At 39.6% G+C, this 20,021-nt stretch overlaps 2 protein-coding genes across 5 annotated transcripts in view; both read left to right on the top strand.

Moving 5' to 3' along the window:
* Positions 1–10,883, top strand: part of LOC136879250 (mitochondrial import inner membrane translocase subunit Tim23) — an 83,206-nt gene extending 72,323 nt beyond the window's left edge. For 2 of the 4 annotated variants that reach the window (XM_067153061.2, XM_067153060.2), the window contains one exon: positions 10,666–10,883. Coding sequence is in view for 2 of the 4 variants with exons in the window: in XM_067153060.2 (XP_067009161.1) it covers positions 10,666–10,678 (13 nt within the window). In the remaining 2 variants the exon portion in view is untranslated. Of the gene's footprint in view, positions 1–808; positions 2,469–10,665 lie in introns of those variants that run through there. The other 2 variants (XM_067153062.2, XM_067153058.2) reach the window with 1 other exon arrangement.
* Positions 10,884–19,756: 8,873 nt separating this feature from the next.
* Positions 19,757–20,021, top strand: part of LOC136879249 (uncharacterized) — a 34,760-nt gene continuing 34,495 nt past the window's right edge. The window contains exon 1 of the mRNA XM_067153057.2: positions 19,757–19,894. The gene's annotated coding sequence lies outside the window, so the exon portion shown is untranslated. The remainder of the gene's footprint in view (positions 19,895–20,021) is intronic.

Genomic DNA, 20,021 nt, shown 5'->3' on the forward strand with positions numbered 1-20,021 from the left:
TAGTCCAGTCAAGATGTACATCCGTGCTTGCAAAAGGTCCGGTCGTTCTGAATTTTTATATGTTGTTAGGACCTAAACCAATATTTTAAAAACCGGGTTTGCAATTTCCAAAGGCTGTGCGAGCAGCAGTGTACCTAAAAAACCATGACATTTTCGGACTTTTTTGAGGTTTTGCTCAATATCTTAGTGAAGGAAGGGTGTGGCTTTTATCGTCACTCTATATACTTCTAAAGTAGACTAAATTTGCTACAATTTGAGACCAGGGGTAGCTCCATACAGCCACTGGTTCCCATGATACAGGTCTTCGAAAATAGGCAATTTTTTTTCCAAAAAGTGAAACTTTTTTGGAATGGTCACTTATTTTGTGAAATATCTTCTAAAATACACATCCGACGTCAAATGTTATATGAAGGGAAGTTGTAGTAAATTAGCTTTCATTTGAGACCAGACTGGTACCTATAGGCCCAACGGTTCTCTCAAAAATGGCAGATAACCAAAAAGTCATAAGTGGGTTTTGGGGGGAAATGCAAATAAACTGTTCTCAGGCCTTTTTATTGTTTTGTTTATCAAACAGTTACATTTTTTATTGTTAAAAAATTGTTTGATGAAAAAAAGAAAAAGGTAATGTACCTATCGGGAATTACATCATCGTCAAACATTGTTTTATATACCTACATACTAAAATGCTTGTACAAACATCATGGTACCTACTATAAAAACAAATTACATTTACACAAAAAAGAAAACTGATATAAATCATGTAGGTATTGTATTTTGGTTGCCAAATCATGCCTTTCTTTTCTCTTAGATGGGCCGGGCTTGGGCTCGCATGAAGATGGTGTCTCGATGGCTGTGATGGACGCTGGGAGAGGTGCTCAGTCTGTAGTCGGGTCATCTTCATCGTCCGAACACTTCAGCTACACATCCGGAACGTTAATGCACAATTTTCCACTGCATGACTGGCAGAGGACTGAGCATCGTAGCCCAACCTTTCTGCTCGTTGAAGTGACAAACGTCATATACCTCAGGAAATCCAAAGTATCTCTTGCGATATCGCACCCATATAGAGCCAAAAAGCACTTGATGCTGCTTCTCTCATTGCTTGTGGGGGGGAGTCTGGCCGAAGGGAGACTTCCACGTGCTCAGCAAGTGGTTCAATTTTGCTCAGGAGTGTTGTGATTTTGGTCTTTCCTTGGCCAAATGGTGCTGAGGGGATATCGCACCCAGTAAACACATAGGTGAATAGTACCGTCCCTGGTGATTGCTGGGAGTCCTGGTGGTTGTAGGAGGTCGTAGAGTAGTGACAGCAACCAGCTTCGCCGTTCGTGCTCTTCTGAAGGTAGACGTTTTTCTCTTCAGCACCTAAACTGTTGAGAAGAACGAGCAGGTCGACGTCTTCTCCAACTATGATGCCCCGATCGGCTACTGCTCTTTTTGAAAGCGCCGTCATGACGATCTCTTGATCTGCATCTTCGTTGGCAACAGCCACTTCTACTCCCTCCTTCTGAAAGGCATCACAAAGAAGAATTATTAGGTGTCTCTTGTTGTTCTCATTGCCCAATACATGCTCTTAAGCAATTTGAATTACTGTGAATTCATCGAACGTCAGTTCGTAGCTGGAATGAGCTGCGCAGTGCCGGAGTTCCGCTGTGGTTTTTTTTTTTTTAAAGCATCTTTGGGGTAGCCGCCATAAACGATGGAGATGTTCTTCCCAAAGTGGTTACGGACATAAGTGGTATTACGCGCCAAAAGTGCTCGAACTGTGCTCTTCCACTGCCGCACGACCTTGTGCAAGAGGTAGCCACCATCCAGAACGATGCGAGTGCTGGCATCTATTGGCGTGTGTCTGGAAAGAGGAGTGAAGGCACAGTACAGTGTGGATTTTGTGTTCTTGTGCATCGAACAGAGACATCGGGAACGGTTCCAACTCATACTTGAAGTCATCCTTTAAATCCTCAGGACCTGTCAGTAAACCACTACTGATAGAAGCAAACTGTCAGTTTTGGGAAATGGAGGGTGGAGAGCAAACCAGTTTTTGAGTTTTTCCACATCACTGTTATCGCGGACGATTCTAGAAGGTCTCGTGTCTACATGCTGCTCCCCAGTAGGATATGAGATGCTGCAAAAACTTTCAAGCTCTTCACATAGCCTATGTTCACCATAAACACTATTCCTGTTGTCCACCTTGCCAGCACACTGTCTTCATGGATCACATCAGCTTCTGTTCAGTTGTTAGGTCTGACCACAACCCAGACCAAAACTTGTCAGACTGGCTAATGGTGAATGATCCTTTTGTGAACATTTCGTATTCACTTTTATCCATCCGATCTTGTAGAGCCATCATATCCTGAAGGTAGAGGTGCGCGCTGTTAGCGTACAAAATGTCTAGCTGCGTGGACTAGAGGGAGCATCTTATGGACATAGTACAAATGAAGGTTCCAATAAAAAATAAATAACTTATAAAAAGACGTGAGGACAGTTTATTTGCATTTCACCCCAAAACCCACTTATGACTGTTTTAGGTTATTTGCCGTTTTTGAGAGAATCGGGGGGCGTACAGATACCACTCTGGTCTCAAAGCTAATTAAATTTACTACAACTTCATTTCATATAATATTTGACGTGGGATGCGTATTTTAGAAGATATTTCACAAAACATGTGACCATTTTGAAAAAAATAACTTTTTTGGAAAAAATTGCCTTTTTTTTAAAGAACTGTATCTTGGGAACCAATGGCTGTATAGAGCTTGCCCTGGTCTCAAATTGTAGCACATTTAGTCTACTTCAAAAGTATATAGAATGACTATACCGGTTAGACCCCTCCTTCACTGAGATATTGAGCAAACCCCCCCCCCAAAAAAATATCCGAAAATTTCATGGTTTTCTGGCTACACCGCCGCTCGCACAGCACTTTTGAAATTGCAAATGTGTTTTTTTTAATATGGGTTTAGCTCCTAACAAATAAAAAATTCAGAACAACCGGACCTTTTGCAAGCATGACCCCCTTTTCATGTTTAACTTGACTGGACTAACTTAAATAACGGATTTTCTTCATTAATGTGTTCATTTAAATTGTTGTCAATATTTTGTTTCTGATCTATGTAGATTTCTATCAGTCACTACTGATCTGCATTTAGGGCAGTCGCCCAGGTGGCAGATTCCCTATCTGTTGTTTTCCTAGCCTTTTCGTAAATGTTTGCAAAGAAATTGGAAAATTATTGAACCTTTCCCTTGGTAAGTTATTCCAATCCCTAACTCCCCTTCCTATAAACAAATATTTGCCCCAATTTGTCCTCTTGAATTCCAACTTTATCTTCATATTGTGATCTTTCCTACTTTTAAAGACACCACTCAAACTTATTCGTCTACTGATGTCCTCCCATGCCATCTCTCCACTGACAGCTCAGAACATACCACTTAATCAAGCAGCTCGTTTCCTTTCTCCCAAGTCTTCCCAGCCCAAACTTTGCAACATTTTTGTAACGCTACTCTTTTGTTGGAAATCGCCCAGAACAAATCAAGCTGCTTTTCTTTGGATTTTTTCCAGTTCTTGAATCAAGTAATCCTGGCGAGGGTCCCATACACTGGAACCATACTCTAGTTGGGGTCTATAAAGAACATATAAGCGCTAAAATGTACAGAAAATATTCAGCCATGTGCGAATACATGCACGAAAATAATCATTCATTCACCAACATCGAACAAGACATGAAATGAATACATTCAACAAAGGGAAATATATGGACGTCTTGGAGAAATTAGAAATGTACATAAATCAGAAACAATATATTGACAAGAATTTAAATGGACACATTAATGAAGTTATTTAAGTTGCCTAACCAATATGTGAAGAGAAAGAAAAAGGATAATAGATAGCATCAATTATAACTGTTTGGCCCACTCCCCACCTCTCCCCTCCTCTTAAATGGTCAGATTACATGGGTAGTATACTTTCTGTTAGTGGCCGGCCGCCGAGCGTATAATATATATCATAAAAGTATTTTAGCATACATTTTAACTTTGTAACATAGCTTTTTTTTCTTTTTTGTAATAGTACTACTAGAGGAGCATTTGCAGAAACATAACGGGAGGTTTGTTCCGCTCTTATTTAAAAAGTCCGGTCCTGCTACAGTTGAGCAAACGTCATCTGCCCTGACGGCACATACAACTATGAACAAATCAATGCATCCTTCAAAAAGATGTCAAATTGGACGATAAGATGGTACATTCCTGGTGGCTGCAACAATACAAGCAGTGACAAATAACATTTTATCAGTGGCTGACTCAGCTAATGGATCCATCCACGATGATGATACACGTTGTAAGAGTGTAAAGGATAGGAGGAATGAGTGAACTATTCAAGAGTGTTTTTAAATACGTTCCATGTCTCACATGTTGGGTTACAACAGGCATTGTTATTGTTATACAAATAGCAAAGTGTACATATAGTTGTCTAGAGTTGAGGTTATACAGGACAATGGTTAATGTTAATATGATAAGATGTTGTATCTTGGGACTTGGATAAGGTAGATTTTGATGTAAATACCCTGACGAAGGGTGTTAAGGCTCCCGAATCATGTACGTGTAAATTATTCAAATATTAATAATACAGTATATTGGCAGGGCGGACCAAACAATCACCCGTTGTACATTAATATTACAGGGGGTTGATGCCATTATAGTCTGGACACACAGTGTTACATTTGATGTAAAAAACATTTTATTAACTGCCGGACTGAGTGGCTCAGGTGGATGAGGCACTGGCCTCCTGACCCCAACTTGGCAGGTTTGATCCTGGCTTGGTCCGATGATATTTGGAGATGCTCAAATACATCGCCTCATGTCAGTAAATTTACTGGCACGTAAAAGATCTCCTGTGGGACTAAATTCTGGCACCTCGGCATCTCCGAAAACCGTATGGTCACTGGTTTTATTGTTTCATAAAGAATGTTCATGTGGGTGAGTAGTGTGTTTTGCCGGTGTTGTCTAGGCTTTCTGCAGGGGCATAACGATGAAGTTGTAGGCATAGCAAGCCACGGTACCTGTTGCTGCTGTGAGGCTCCGCATTTTCTCCTGAACAGGAGCAACTCCTATCCTCAGCCATATCATATCAGTGGCTGTGTGATCAACGAGAGAGAGAGAGACCTGTGTAACATTCACATCTCCATTGTGTGAAGAGTTCACTCTGCACTTTTAGTGATTGACCAAGTCCAATACACCACCACCAGAAGGGCCCTAGTTTGATTTGAGGTAACTGGCATATGCTTATCACACAGGACCCCTTTGACTCCCTTCTATCTAAGCTATACTTTTAGTCACAATTGCATACACATTCTGGTCGATGTTACCATCACTATGCAGGTGAAACCCTAAATACTAGAAAGCTAGTTTTCACTAGGTCTTGATCCTTGATGTTGATAGTTTCCACATAATCAATCTTGTTGACATTTAGACACAGACTAAAATGGCTTAGACAATCTTTGAACACAGTCCCTGCAGTTCCTCTTAAGTGGTGACCAGAAGTAGGTTATGATCAGCATACAACAGTTTCCAAGGAACGCACTGATGCTGGGTATCCATAACAAATATGAAGAGCAGCAGCAACAGTGCTGACCCCTGATGAGCTCAGGCCAACAACAAACCTTACTCTGTCCTGTAAACCGTCCAGATCCAGTCAATGTGCAACTCTTGACACGTCGTGGATCTCTCATGCAGTTGAAATTCCCAGCCTAATTTATGATCTATGTTCTGGTTTTTCTTGCCAGCTATAATAGGTAAAGGTAGGATTTTGTTTCTTTGAATCCATTTTTAATTTACTTCAGATGCCTTAGCGGATCAGTGGTAGACTCATGATCCGAAGTTTGCAGGTTCAGTTCCAGCTGAGGTAATCAGTTGTCGAAGGGCAGTCAAAATTCTTGGCACTCAAGTGATCCGTGTTAGAGATCTCTGGTTGTGCACTCCATGTCAACCGAAAAAATTAAATTACCTCTGCTTTCATTGCAAGGCAGCACGATTGGAATGTTGTAATTGGTAGTCAAAGTGCCTAGATGGCACCACTTCAGAGAGTCTTGCAACTTACTAGTCAAGCCCATACCCTTGTTCTTGTTATAATGATTATTATTATTATTATTAATATTATATTACGGAGCAAGTTGGCTGTGCTGTTAGGAGCGCACAGCTGTGGGCTTGCATTTGGAAGATAGTGGGTTCGAACCCCACTGTCTGGAGATGGTTTTTCCGTGGTTTCCCAATTTCACACCAAGCAATGCTGCGGCTGTATCTTAATTAAGGCCACAGACGCTTCCTTCCCACTCTTTGCCCTTTCCTATCCCATTAACGCCATAACGCCATAAGACCTATCTGTGTCGGTACGACATAGAACAAGTTGTAAAAAGAAATTATTAATGAAGTATTTAGGAGAAATTATAACTTATAATCTTAACAAGAAATCAGCTTGGCATAACAAAATAAATAAATAAATTGAACAAAGCAAATTATATTACCTGTTAACTACATACAACCAGAAAAGCTTATCGATGGGAGCAAAATTAAGACATTATAAAACAGTTACATAGCCTGAAAAAACTCGTGCTAGTGAAACTGTTTTTGAAACTACTAATACAGCTGAAATAGACAGAACAAAGAGTAATTAGAACATGCATAAATAAACAATATCAAATTCAAGGACAATGGAAAATAGCATCAAATAAAACAATTTATAAGGAAATTGAACTGGTATTGAGCACGATTAGGAAAAAACCATATATATTCTTGGACCATCTTACCAGAACACCAGACAACAGAATAAGCAAAAGAATTGAAAATTATGAAATAGCAAGACCAAGATTAAATGGATTATGGAAATTAAGGATGATATTAAAGAACTCCAAACAGTGCCCAGGAAAATGGAACTGTAATGATGATAATGATTAAAGAACTCCAAATAGCAATAGATGATCTTAAGAACAAAACAGACAAAATTAAGATACTTCAAGACATACACAGCAGGCTACACACTGAGATTAATTAAAGGGTCAGATGGAAGGGTGTTTTCAATAGAAGAAAAGAAGGCAGAATCTCTCAGAAATATTGGCCTGATAGAAAAGCAAAAGAAAGTCCTTTGTATAATTGACTAGAGGGTGCAATGAAGGCCATAAAATGTAAAATAAATTTATTATAATAATATTGTCCTCTTCTGATTTCTCATTGATCTTATTTTTATAAGTGGTTTTAGAATATAAATCTGCTCAGCACATGAACGTCCTTTCCTGAACCCGGCCTGGTATTCACCAATGTTTATCTAGATGTGTTTCAAGCCTCCGCTGCTATGCTTTGGATAGGATTTTGTATGCTATAGGAAGAAGGGAGATACGTCTGTAGTTGTTAGCTTGGACAATCATAACCTTCGTTGATTTCAAAAAGGCATATGATTCCGTAGATTGTGGAGTGCTAATGAACGTTCTGCAGGAGTTTGGAGTGGATGAGAAATCTCTGGCCATAATTCGACAATCTCTTACAAACACCTTTTCTCAAGTCAAATTTATGGGCGAACTCTCAAATCCATTTGAGATGGGTTTGAGGCAAGGAGACAGCCTTTCTCCATTACTCTTTAATTGCATTTTAGAAAAAGTTATTAGGGAATGGAGGTTGAGAATGACTGAAAATGGAATGAAGAATGGGGTAAAGATAGGTTGTGGAAAAAATGCGATAATGTTGGACTGCCTTGCCTTTGCAGACGATGTCGTTCTAATTACATACAACCATCAAACAGCCAAGAAACAAGTTGAAGAATTACAAAATGTTGCATTCAAAACAGGGTTAAGAATCTCTTTCGAAAAAGCAGCATTCATGGATTCTATAAAAAAAAGGTGACAAACAGACTTGTTACACTGTATGGGGATATCTAGCATGTGCAAAAATTTAAATACCTGGAAGAAATACTTACCCCCAATGGGGATTAAAGTAGAGGGTGAGAAGGGTAGAGTTGGCATTCAGACTACGTCATGACGCCTATAAGTCCAAGTCCCTCTCAATTCAGGCCAAGTTAAAACATTACTGCACAATGGTTAGAACAGAGTGCCTTTATGGAGCAGAAAGCATGACGAGGATGGCTGACCCAGTCCTTGAAAAAAGAAGATTCTTACGAAATCTTAGGCCCAAGAAAGTCGATGAGTGACCCAAACACATTTCGGTTAAGATCAAATTTGGAGCTCTACAAGACAGTAGAAAGAATCACGACTGTTATAAGGAAAAGGAAACTGACGTTTTATGGGCATATCAAAAGAATGAACCGTGAGAGATTGGCCAATAGAATACTTCTTCTGCAGGAAAAGTGGAAAAAACACCGGGATGGCTTACACAGGTGCACAATGACTTGGCAGAAATAGGTATCAAGGAGGAGGATATAAAAGAAAGGACATCATTTAGGAAGAAGGTTGCGGGAATGAGGGATGCGTCTGAGGAGCAACATGCGAAGCCGCGGAACATCTTCATGGAAGAACAAGCAAAAAGAAGTCAAAGACTCAAGAATCTTTGGCGAGAGTGTAAAGAGAAGGGTATTGGTCTGCATGATAGAAGGAAAATTGTGTAAACGTGGCCCACAGGTAGCCGTATTATTATATTGTTCAGACCAGCCATCACCTTTGTGTCTTGTCTTCTCTTTGTCTTTAAATCAAGAGATTTTGTAATGGTGGTTATGGCATTGTGAGAACCTCAAATCTGAAACATTACTCTTTTTTTCCTTCCCATTAATCAATATCAGTGTCAAATTGTGTAAATTGTAAACTCTTATATCACCTTAAAGATGAAAGAGAAAGAATGGGCTCTATCTCAATACTAAAAAGACTAAACTCGTGTCTACGGATGAAGGTGGAGATTGTGGTCGGTGTCGTTGCCTGATACTCGTATTCGAGTATTCATATCTCTCCTGCGATTCTTCTAGTATTTGAATTTGGGGGGTGCAGATGCCTTTGATGGCTAAGGAGATCAATCCTGGTATGAAACATATGACCACATTGGTTGCACCTTACAGAGTGTGGAAACCGTGGTTGAGCCTGGCGTTTATGCCCCGGATGTTTTTCTGCTTCCTATTTATGATGTTCACTTTCTTATTGTGTAACAGCAGCTGCAATAGTTGTGTGCCAGTGATTGTGGTCTTCTGCAATGATATACCAAGTACTTGGATTACTGAGCGAGTTGACCATTCGGTTAAGGCTTGTGCAGCTGCGAGCTCACATTCAGGAGATAGTGGGTTCGAATCCCACTATCGGCAGCCCTGAAGATGGTTTTCCGTGGTTTCCCATGTTCACACCAGGCAAATGCTGGGGCTGTACCTTAATGAAGGCCACAGCTGCTTCCGTCCCCCTCCTAGCCCTATCCTATCCCATCGTTGCCATAAGACCTATCTGTGTCGGTGCAACGTAAAGCAGATTGTAAGAAAGTACTTGGATCAATGTCGGTGATCCTGAAGGTCTTCTTAATCTGATCTCTATAGCGCTTCAGATGGGCATCATGGGGTCTTCTGCTTGTACTGATTTCACTGCACAGAATTTTTTGAGGAAGTTGTCATTTTTTGTGTGTTGGACATCCAGCAGTTGAATGTGGTACAGCTTGTATAAAGCTGAATGAAGAAGAGATAGTGTGGAGGACTTCACTTTTCTAGGAGCCAAAATCAGTCAAAGCAGAGTCTGCGGTCCTGAAATAAAAATATGAATATAGCTTGGTCAACATGCTATGACTTTAGCTACCAAATACAGTTTAGTCCATCTGATCATCTTCTCATTATTTATGTATGGACACGAGAGCTGGATGCTGAAACAAGCAGTCTGGAGAAAGATGACAATTTTGGGCTCTGGTGTTGGCAAAGGCTCTTGCGAATAATATGGAATGCAAAAGTTGCCAATAAGGCAATTTTGGAGCACATCAAGCCACATGTCACTGGTTGGGAAGATTATGAAGCTCCGACTTGCATTCTTTGTCCATGTTATGTGATCAAGGTCCTTGAAAAAAGCAGTCATGCTTGGAATGATCAGCAGAACAAGGAATACCTGGCTACCAGAGGACACATTGAATAAATACCATTAAAGCAGATACCACCCTCACCCTGGTATAACTAAAGGAGGCCTTGTGGACCAAAACAACTTTGAGAACTCTGATTCATAGAATTGCCAAATATTGGACTCAACTGAATGGATGATATCATGTAGCGTATGTGTGAAGGGAGAATTAAAATTTCAGACAAGTTAAATTTCTTTGCAAGACCGGGGGAATGATAACAAAATTTGCCCACTAAATTGTGGTAAGAAGTTGCTTGGACTGAATTATTCAATTTTAACTTTGAAACTTGCTCATGGTCTATTATTTAACTGGCAGGACAGTATTGTACTCGTATTATGAGCATGTTTGGTGAGCATATAAAAGGCCGATCTTTCCATTTGACTTTACTTTCAGTAGATTGATGTTCCTGAAGGTAGGGTTATCAGATTAAATTCAATCTAGGTATTTCTTTCTGCTGATTTTAGTTGTATCTTACTAAATTGCTTATCTTTAATGTAATGTGTATCCCCTCTGTTATTATATTTTGAAAGAACAATGTAATTTGATCCAAATTAATTTTTCTAGTCTCTTTTACTTTGCTTTCTTTCTTTTTCTTTTTACAACATTCAGAAGTAACAGATAGCAGCCCGCCAAGTCCGCCTGAGAAGTGATCGTCCTCAAGACTAGCAGTATGTGTTGTCATAATAGAGTAAAAAATTAACAATCCCTGTGGAAATAAGGGAGTGAAGCTCCTGATGTGAAGCCATTCGCAGAACTTCATAATGTACATACCAAGACATTTGTATATTTTTTTGTATTTAAAATAAAAATATATTTATTTTGTGGTATTTATTCTCAACATCTCATTTCCATTGAAGATATTTCCACCACTTTGTCTTGCAAATGACAGGAATCTTTTGTTTTTGAACGATACATTTCTTGAAGGCCTGAATCATTCGACTCTCAAGTCGGATATTTTCAGAATCATCAAATGAAGAGTTTTCTCATAAATAGAATCATCAGACTTTTTTAATGAAAAAAAAAACCCATTGTAAACGTTTATTGTAAATTATTAAGGAGCAGAATTAACTACCGGATGGCAGGCTCAAATGCAAAGAGTGAAAGTTTGCAAGGTCAGGGCAGATGATGCATTAGTGGCAGGTTCAGCAAGCAGAGTGACGACATGGTTATGTGTGAATGTAAAACTTAACTCTCTTCAAAATGTGTTCATTGGCTAACAAGATAAAAGACAAAAGGCAGTATTTGATGTAATCAAGCATAGACTGTATTTAAATAATAGTAGTGAAGGAAACCATACCCTCTTTATCGTAGGAAAACGAACTACAAAATTAAATACCCACCTCTCCTGATTCATAAGTGTAATTGTACCTAATTTTTTAGTAACAAGTGTAAACCACATCCTCTGCCATGTATGAAATTGCAATAGAAAAATAAATGTTATCACGTGTATTTTATAATTCTTAGTCTTCTTCTTTTCCTACCGCTTTTTCCCACACCTGTGGGGTCGCGGGTGCGAACTATGTGTAAGTACTTGTGTGTTGCTGTGGTGGTTGGTTGTGTGGTATGTTGTCTGAATATGATGAGGACTGACATATTTGAGCACCTTCACATACCACCGGACTGAGCCAGGATCAAACCTGTCAACTCAGGCTCGGATAGCCAGCACCTTAACCGTCTGAGCTACTTAGCAGATCATCAGTCTTAAGTAGGAAGTGTAGTATAAAATAGAAACCAGATTAACACAGAAAGAGGGAGTCTAGGTCCTTTCTCTTTTATATATGTGCTCTTGGTCTTCTACCACGTGTACAAAGGGCTCTAGGAAAGTTTTGCAATACGCAAAAACGGTTGGCTGGACACCCCTGTTACGGTGAGGGATGAAAAGAGGGGTGAAGACCGATCTAGAAGACAGCAAGGCACGACCTTCACTCCAGTTGTTACCAAGCAGTGGGATTGAAAGCAATTTAAGATGTCAGTGTGGTCTAAAGGTGAATATCGCGCAATTATCCGCTACAATTTTGCTCGTGGATTAACTGTTGACCAGTGCCTGGAGGAAATGACTCCTGTGCTGGGGAAAGACTGTCCAGTCCACATTGGACAATGATTTTCCACTGGTACAAAGAGTTCCAGAGGGGATATTTTGGGGTTGAAGACGATCCTCGTTCTGGGCGACCGTCTGAATCAGTGACTGAGGAAAACCTTCAAGCTGTGAGGAAAATGTTGCAGCAAGAGAGGTGGTTGACATATCGGCAGGTAGAAGAGACCCTCCACATCCCTGCACCAGCTATTCATTCAATTCTACACGACTATTCCCATGTTAGAAAGCTTTGTTCCCTTTGGGTGCCCCATTCACTTTCAGAGGAACAAAGGGCACATCGAGTGAAATGTTACCGAAAAATGCTATTGCATAACATCAATAGCATCGTTACAGGTGACGAAACTTGGCTTTATTATTACGATGTCCCAACAAAATCCCAGAACAAGGTGTGGCTGTTTGAATATGAGGGTACTCCAGTGACCGTGTGAATGTCGAGGTCAGTGAAGAAAAGGACGATTGCAGTATTCTTCACTAAACGGGGCATCCTGACTCGGGTTGTGCTAGAAACACAAAGGACAGTTACTGCAAAGTGGTACAGTGAGACTTGTCTGCCTCAGGTCATCCAGGCTCTCAAGCAGCTCCGTCCAAGGTCACGGCTCAACACTTGGCTCTTGCATCACGACAATGCTCCAGCACATTGTGCTAATGTAACAGTGGATTTTCTTGCCAGATCAGGGTTGACTGTGCTTGATCACCCTCCATACAGTCCTGATCTTGCCCTATGTGACTTCGCACTCTTCCCAGAAGTGAAGATGAAGCTTAAAGAGCGGCGTTTTGCATCTGACGAGGAGCTTCTGGCTGCGTGGGATCAAGAGCGTGAAAATGTAACTAAAGAAAAGTGGCAGAGTTGGTTCAGTGACTGGTTTCGACGTATTGAGTATGGTGGAAATTTTGAAAAAGTCTAAAGCGTTCACTCACATTGCAAAACTTTCCTAGTGCCCTTTGTACATGAGTTTGGTATTTTTCTCTCTTTATTTTTTCCTGTGTTAATCTAACCATCTTTGTATCCTTTGCTTCACATATGTAGCCTGATCTATCAAGAATGACCCGTTCAATGAGAGTGGGTACCTGAACTGAAATGATGTTAGGAAACAGAAACGAGTTTGTCAGAGGCTAAGAAGATATTAATTAGAATTAGGATAGATGAAGAGAGAATGATTTTTAAAGTAGACTTACATTCCTCAACAATAAGTACATGGAAAGAAACATAGACTCTCTTAGTGTTTGGGTAGATGTGTATATCGCTGAGAGTATTTAACTTACGATTATGTTTAATGTCTCAATTGTCAGATAAAAAAATAATTATTGAAAATCCATGAAATAGCGCTTCAAAGTAAGGCAAAATTTGTGCTAAATTTGCGATGTCACACACTGTTGTAAGATGGCACTGTTGCACGCTCAGTTGGGAGTTAGCTGAAACAGCAAAAACAATCTAATAAGTAAGTCTACAAAACCCTGCGGTGTTACAGTAGTGACAACCTATCGCCAATTTTTTTAAATAGCTATTTGAACTAATTCCCAACATACTCGGAACTATGGGCTGTTTTATCTTGCTAACAATTTTTCCAGCATCGCTAGAAACTTCTTCACAGGGAAATGATGTGGCTGATATGCAAAGCAACTTCTTGGCTATGGCTATGAGATGTAGAACCTAGACAGACAAAAACTGAGGATATTTCCAATTTAAAAAATTTGGAGCAAGAGATATGTTCAGATAACATTCAAATGTTAAACAAAATGCATTCTTGCAAATTCACTGCTCCATCAACCAGATTATTATAATATTATTTCTTATTATATCAGCAGATATTTTCTCATCATTTATTCCTCACAGCACTTCACAACATTCACACTGTTTGACAACACCGTTTTCCTGCATGGAGGTGCTTGTTCATTACCAACATCAACAGATAACGTTTGCTCAGGAAAGAATGAGGCGCACTTTCAGCCAAATGTTTCCGGTGAACAGAGTACACCTGCAAAGAGAGCACGTATCATGTTACCACCGCCTTTCAGTCTCTCCCCTTGATAGTGTGTCTCAAGTTAACTTATACAGGATTTACCCCATGATGATTGCCAACCTTGTGTAAAGAGGAGAAGATGCTGCTCTTTTAACATCATGCTAAGGTAGGTAGGCTACAACCTCTGAAGGTAGCAGTTGTTGTCTTAAGTACAGTATAGCCCTGGCATTTGTCTGGTATGAAAATAGGAAACCATCTTCAGGACTGCCAACAGTGAGTATGCACCATCTCCCAAATCCAACTCCCTTGTGGGTGGGGGGACACAGACGAAGAATACACCCACGGTATCCCCTGCCTGTCATAAGAGGCGACCAAGGGATGATCAAATTAGAACCATGATACTACTTGTGATTAGTGCCACCACGCAGGGAACACCATGGGTCGCTTTTACTTGCGTGTAGTACCACAATGTTAGGTACACAATAGGTTTGTGATTATTAGCGACAGTGTGTGCTCAGGATGCATTTTAAAGTACCTGTGATTCATACCACTATATGAGCAATACCATGGTTCTTCCATGCCTATGATTAGTACCCACTATGTGAGGAACACCATAGGATAGTGCAAGTTCCCGTGGTTAGTCTATTTATGTGAAGAACACCATAGGTTTGCGTTGCCTGTAAATAGCGACACAATGTGCTAACCACCATAGGTCTGTGTTACATGTGCGCATTACATTACCTGTGAGTAGTATCCTAATGTGTGGAATACCACGAGTCTACGCTGCTTTTGATTAGTAACGCAACATGACAAATACCATGGTTCTATATTCCTAGCGATAAGTACCATTATGAGGGGCCGATGACCTGGATTTTGGACCCATTTAGACTACAAGCATCATCGATTCAGTATTGTGCTTTAGAAGCAGTCCCTTGGTCAGTAATGCTATTGTTTAACGCTAGTTTCTGGGAATGTAGGGCATTGCGGGTCGGATCCACTGATTTTTTTAACTTCATATCCATTCATTCTTCATCCTCATGTTTTGAATTCTGATCAGTGGAGGATTATGGATTTTTAATTGTCCTTACATTTCGTCTCGTTTCGTGCCATTAGGGGCCGATGACCTAGATGTTAGGCCCCTTTAAACAACAAGCATCATCATCATCATCATCATCATCATCATCAACCAAATCCAACTTTACATTTCACCCACACTGTTTAGCCCCTGCTAACTTTGAATAGACTGGCTCTCTCTTTATCAATTCTATAGTAGTTCTGTCTGTTTCTTTTCAACCCCCGATCAGCTTGTCCCTGTTTTGCAACCTCACCAGGAGGGTGGGGGAATCGATACTCCTTGAGGCGTGATTTTGAACCTTGATGTAGGAAGTGTAGGAGAAGAAGATACATAAGAAAAGATAACAATGAATACAGATGGTAAAAGAGTAGAACCACAGGATAAATTGAAAAGCATAAAAGGAACCACCGAGAGAGTTGGTTATGCAGTTCGGGTCACATAGCTGTTAGCTTGCATTTGTGAGATGGTGGGCTCGAACCCCACTGTCAACAACCCTGAGGGCGGCTTTGTATAGTTACCCATTTTCACATCAGGCAAATGTTGGGGCTGTACCTTAATTAAGGCCACGGTTGATCCCTTCCTAATCCTAGCACTGTCCTATCCCATAGTCTTCATAAGACTTGCCTTTGACATACAGAGTAAAACAAATAGCAGAAGAAAGAAAGAAAAGAAACCCGAATAAGTAACGGAAAAGAAAAAACAAGTGAAAACGTATACTCAGCTGCACAAAAATTGACCGGCAAAGGAATACTGTGTACATTTTTATACATTTTTGAAATGAGAGGATATTTGTAAACATGATGGTGAGCACAAAAAAGTAAACATTTAAAACAAGGTCTAACACTTCGAAAACATGTAGATAATGTCTTATTTATGGCTATTTGTAACAGCTGAAGATGGCTCTTAGGAGGCAAAACATGTACTGTATTTTTTGTGAGTATAATTGATCATTAAGAGTAATTGTAAGGCTGTATTGATTTGGTAGATTTCCCCAACCATTATAATTGTAAATTTCAGAGACAGTACAGAACAAAGATGAAGTTTTTACAGTAACTTGTCAATTTCTGTGCAGTTAGTTTACATATAAAGGTAGAAACATGAGATATCAGGTGATGGGACGAAAAGCAGTGAAATCAGTAGCAGAGAGCAGGTAACAGGAGGGTTCTGTCAGAGCTTAAGAGGACTGGTCTGGAATAATGATGTGTCTCTGGATTCCAAAGAAATAAAGACTTCTTTGTATCAGTCCTGACTTATGGAGCAGAAACATGGGTGACCACCTGGCAGTGTTGCCAATGTAGCCATTTTATAGCTAGTTCTAGCTATTTTGAAAAGTCATTTGCAATACATTTTTGAGTTTAGCTATTAACAAAATTTTTACCTACACATTTCTGAAACGATATGAGAAATTTGGCATTCTTCCAGTTTAATCATTTTCTTTACAATTCATGCATATTTTTCATATTGCAAGTGTGAAATAAAATCAAAGATCACATCCAAAACGTGATAACCTTTGAAAGAGTGGCCAATCCCTTCACCAGTCTGCATCAGCAAGCAACACACTTCCATTAGGCGTACATGAGGCAGAAGATAAAATAGAAATGTTTGTGTCAGAATATTTTACTCCACTCGCAAGTGATCCGGCATAGCCTCATAATTGACATTGAGTTTAAGATTAGCCAAACAATGAAGAAATTTTACTGTAAAATTGACCTATCAATCAATCGATGGCGTATGGCTTTTAGTGCCAGGAGTGTCCAAGGGCATTCGGCTCACCAGGTCTTTTGATCTGACGCTCATAGGCAACCTGCGCATCATGATGAGGATGAAATTCTGATGAAGGCGACACATACATACAGCCCCCGTGCCAGCGAAATTAACCAATGATGGTTAAAATTCCCGACCCTGCTGTGAATCGAACCCAGGATTCCTGTGACCAAAGGCCAGCACGCTAATCATTTAGCCATGGAGCCAGACAATTGACCAATAAACTGCGGTCACGCCTTCCACGTGATATAAATACTACGCAAATGACAAAACATTTTGTTGTTGTTGTTGGAGAAACCCTGAAACTACGGTACTGAAACCTTCAGTTGTTGATATCACATGTGACCTTGGTGTTGTTTCTAATAATATAGATTTACTGGTAACCCAGTGAAAAAATATTACACTGAATAGCAAATACAATAGAGTTTTGGGTTGAGGTAGGTGATAGTGAAGAAAATCCCTGTCAAGAATTTGTATTCTTCGCATTTCCTTTATTAAGACTACCACATTCAAATGCCAATGTACAACATGTCTTTGGTCACCTTAATATTGTAAAATCAAAACCGAGAAAGAGAAAGAAGGCACAAATATTAGATGCCATTCTGCTTGTACGTTTTGGCCCCAGAAGGACTAATGGCTGCTGCCATTCATACAAACTCCCTACAAGTGTACTTAAAATAATTGGCACCATAGCAGCAGGTGCTTCTAATATGCTACTGTATCTTCTGCTACCTCTAGCAGTGCTGTTGGAGTTGAAGAGCAGCACGAGGAGACGAAATTTTTCAATATTTGGGTGAGATCATCTAGCCTATTTTAAGCCATTTCAGTCTCTAATTTTTCCCACTTTCAGCTATATTTTTAATAGAGTTTAGCTACTTTTTGTACTTCTGAGTTGGCAACACTGCCACCCGGGGTCTCGAAAAGCAAAATATAGGCCAAAAAAAAGAAGTTCCTTGGAAGAATGCTGGGAAAAACAAGTCGGGGTCTGTAAGGAATGCAGGTGCAAGAGAGACACTCAGAATAAATGGTATGTCTGAGATGGTTTAGGCACCTGCAGAGAATAGAGGAAACGAGAACCCCAAGGGAAGCATTTAAAATTAAAGTAAAAGGCACAAGATCCAGAAGCTGATGGTTGGAGCAGGGAAGAAGAGTGTAAGATGTTTGAACAGGAGTGGTGGCAGAACAGAAGCAGATGGAAGTCATGGATCGACACCTAACTTACACTTAGTAGGGAAGGAAAGAAGAAGAGAACATAAGTAGGATAAGCACAATGACAGGTCCTTGTGGGAAGAGGGGGGGCAGCAGTGTAAGAAGATGTGGAGATTGTCATTCCACGCCATTGGGCTTACCGCTTATATGTTCACATTAAATAAAACTCTCCACTGACAGCTCGGAACATACCACTTAAAACTAAGAAACAATGTTAGGTTTTGGTCCACCCCATCAATACACATCACTTTACAAGTGAAGTATTTAATTAAAAAACACATTAAATATATTTAGGGACGTTTTTCGTCTCTATTTGAGACATCATCAGCCATAAAATCACGTGGTAGATTACAAAACTCATTGTTCAGAAAATGAAAAAAATGGAAGAACACAGTGCCTTTTTAAGGACTATTTGAGAAACGCAAAAGGTATATATATATATATATATACACACACACATTATTCACACTATTACATTATTTATTATTGTTTCTTAGTTTTAACTGTATCAATACGGATCTATACAATGAAGTTCGTAAATATACTACATACCACTTAGTCAAGGAGCAAGTCTTCCCAGCCCAAACTTTGCAACATTTTTGTAACGCTACTCTTTTGTCGGAAATCACCCAGAACAAATCGAGCTGCTTTTCTTTGGATTTTTTCCAGTTCTTGAATCAAGTAATCCTGAAGAGGGTCCCATACACTGGAACCATACTCTAGTTGGGGTCTGACCAGAGACTTATATGCCCTCTCCTTTACATCCTCACTACAACCCCTAAACTCCCTCATAACCATATGCAGAGATCTGTACCCTTTATTTACAATCCCATTTATGTGATTACCCCAATGAAGACCTTTCCTTATATTAACACCTAGGTACTTAAAATGATCCCCAAAAGGAACTTTCACCCTCATCAACGCAGTAATTATAACTGAGAGGACTTTTCCTATTTGTGAAACTCACAACCTGACTTTTAACCCATTTAACCATTGCCTATTGTACATCTCACAACATTATCAAGGTCATTTTGCAGTTTCTCACAATATTGTAACTTATTTATTACTCTATACAGAATAACATCATCCGCAAAAAGCCTTACCTCTGATTTTACTTCTTTACTCATATTATTTATATATATAACAAAACATAATATTATATAAGAAAACATAAAGGTCCATACTACTGGACTGAGCCAGGATCAAACCTGCTAAGTTTGGGTCAGAAGGCCAGAGCCCCAACCGTGTAAGCCACTCAGTGCAGCATGTAACAACTTAATTTGTCTTGTCACTTGTCTGCTCCTTTCCATTACTTACGCACATAGGATTGATGATCAAACTATCCTGAACCTCTTATATAAAGTAGCAACAACAATACTCATGAATGACTTGATGAATATCTAAGGTCTGTTTGTGCTGGTTGCCTGTTGATATGGCAGTGGAACATGTTTTTAGAAAAATCTAATTGAAAATCACACAGGTGTGTATTTGTGGTTTACCTCAGGGATGTTATCCCATCTGTAAGCTCATGAATGATGACACTTGCTTCATTTCATAGAAGGTGTGATAAAATGATAACATTATCAGTTTGTTCACTGCACACACTGTTGATAAGGAGAAAGTTTTTCTCTGGACCAGAAGACATCCTTTGTCAGGATAGCAGAATACTAGTGGCTTACTGATGTATCTTAGGAATAAGACAAGTTGTACAGAGAATATTTCTCATCCTATTATGTAAGTAGTAATCACACAGGCAGGTATATCTATGGGAAGCCATTAATTCCCAATTCATTTTGAAAGGAAATGGATACATTTTTTGTAAAGAGACCACTAATGCTGAACTGAACTGAACTTAACTGAA

Source organism: Anabrus simplex, chromosome 8 (genome assembly GCF_040414725.1).
Source record: "Anabrus simplex isolate iqAnaSimp1 chromosome 8, ASM4041472v1, whole genome shotgun sequence".
Classification (NCBI taxonomy): Eukaryota; Metazoa; Arthropoda; class Insecta; order Orthoptera; family Tettigoniidae; genus Anabrus; species Anabrus simplex.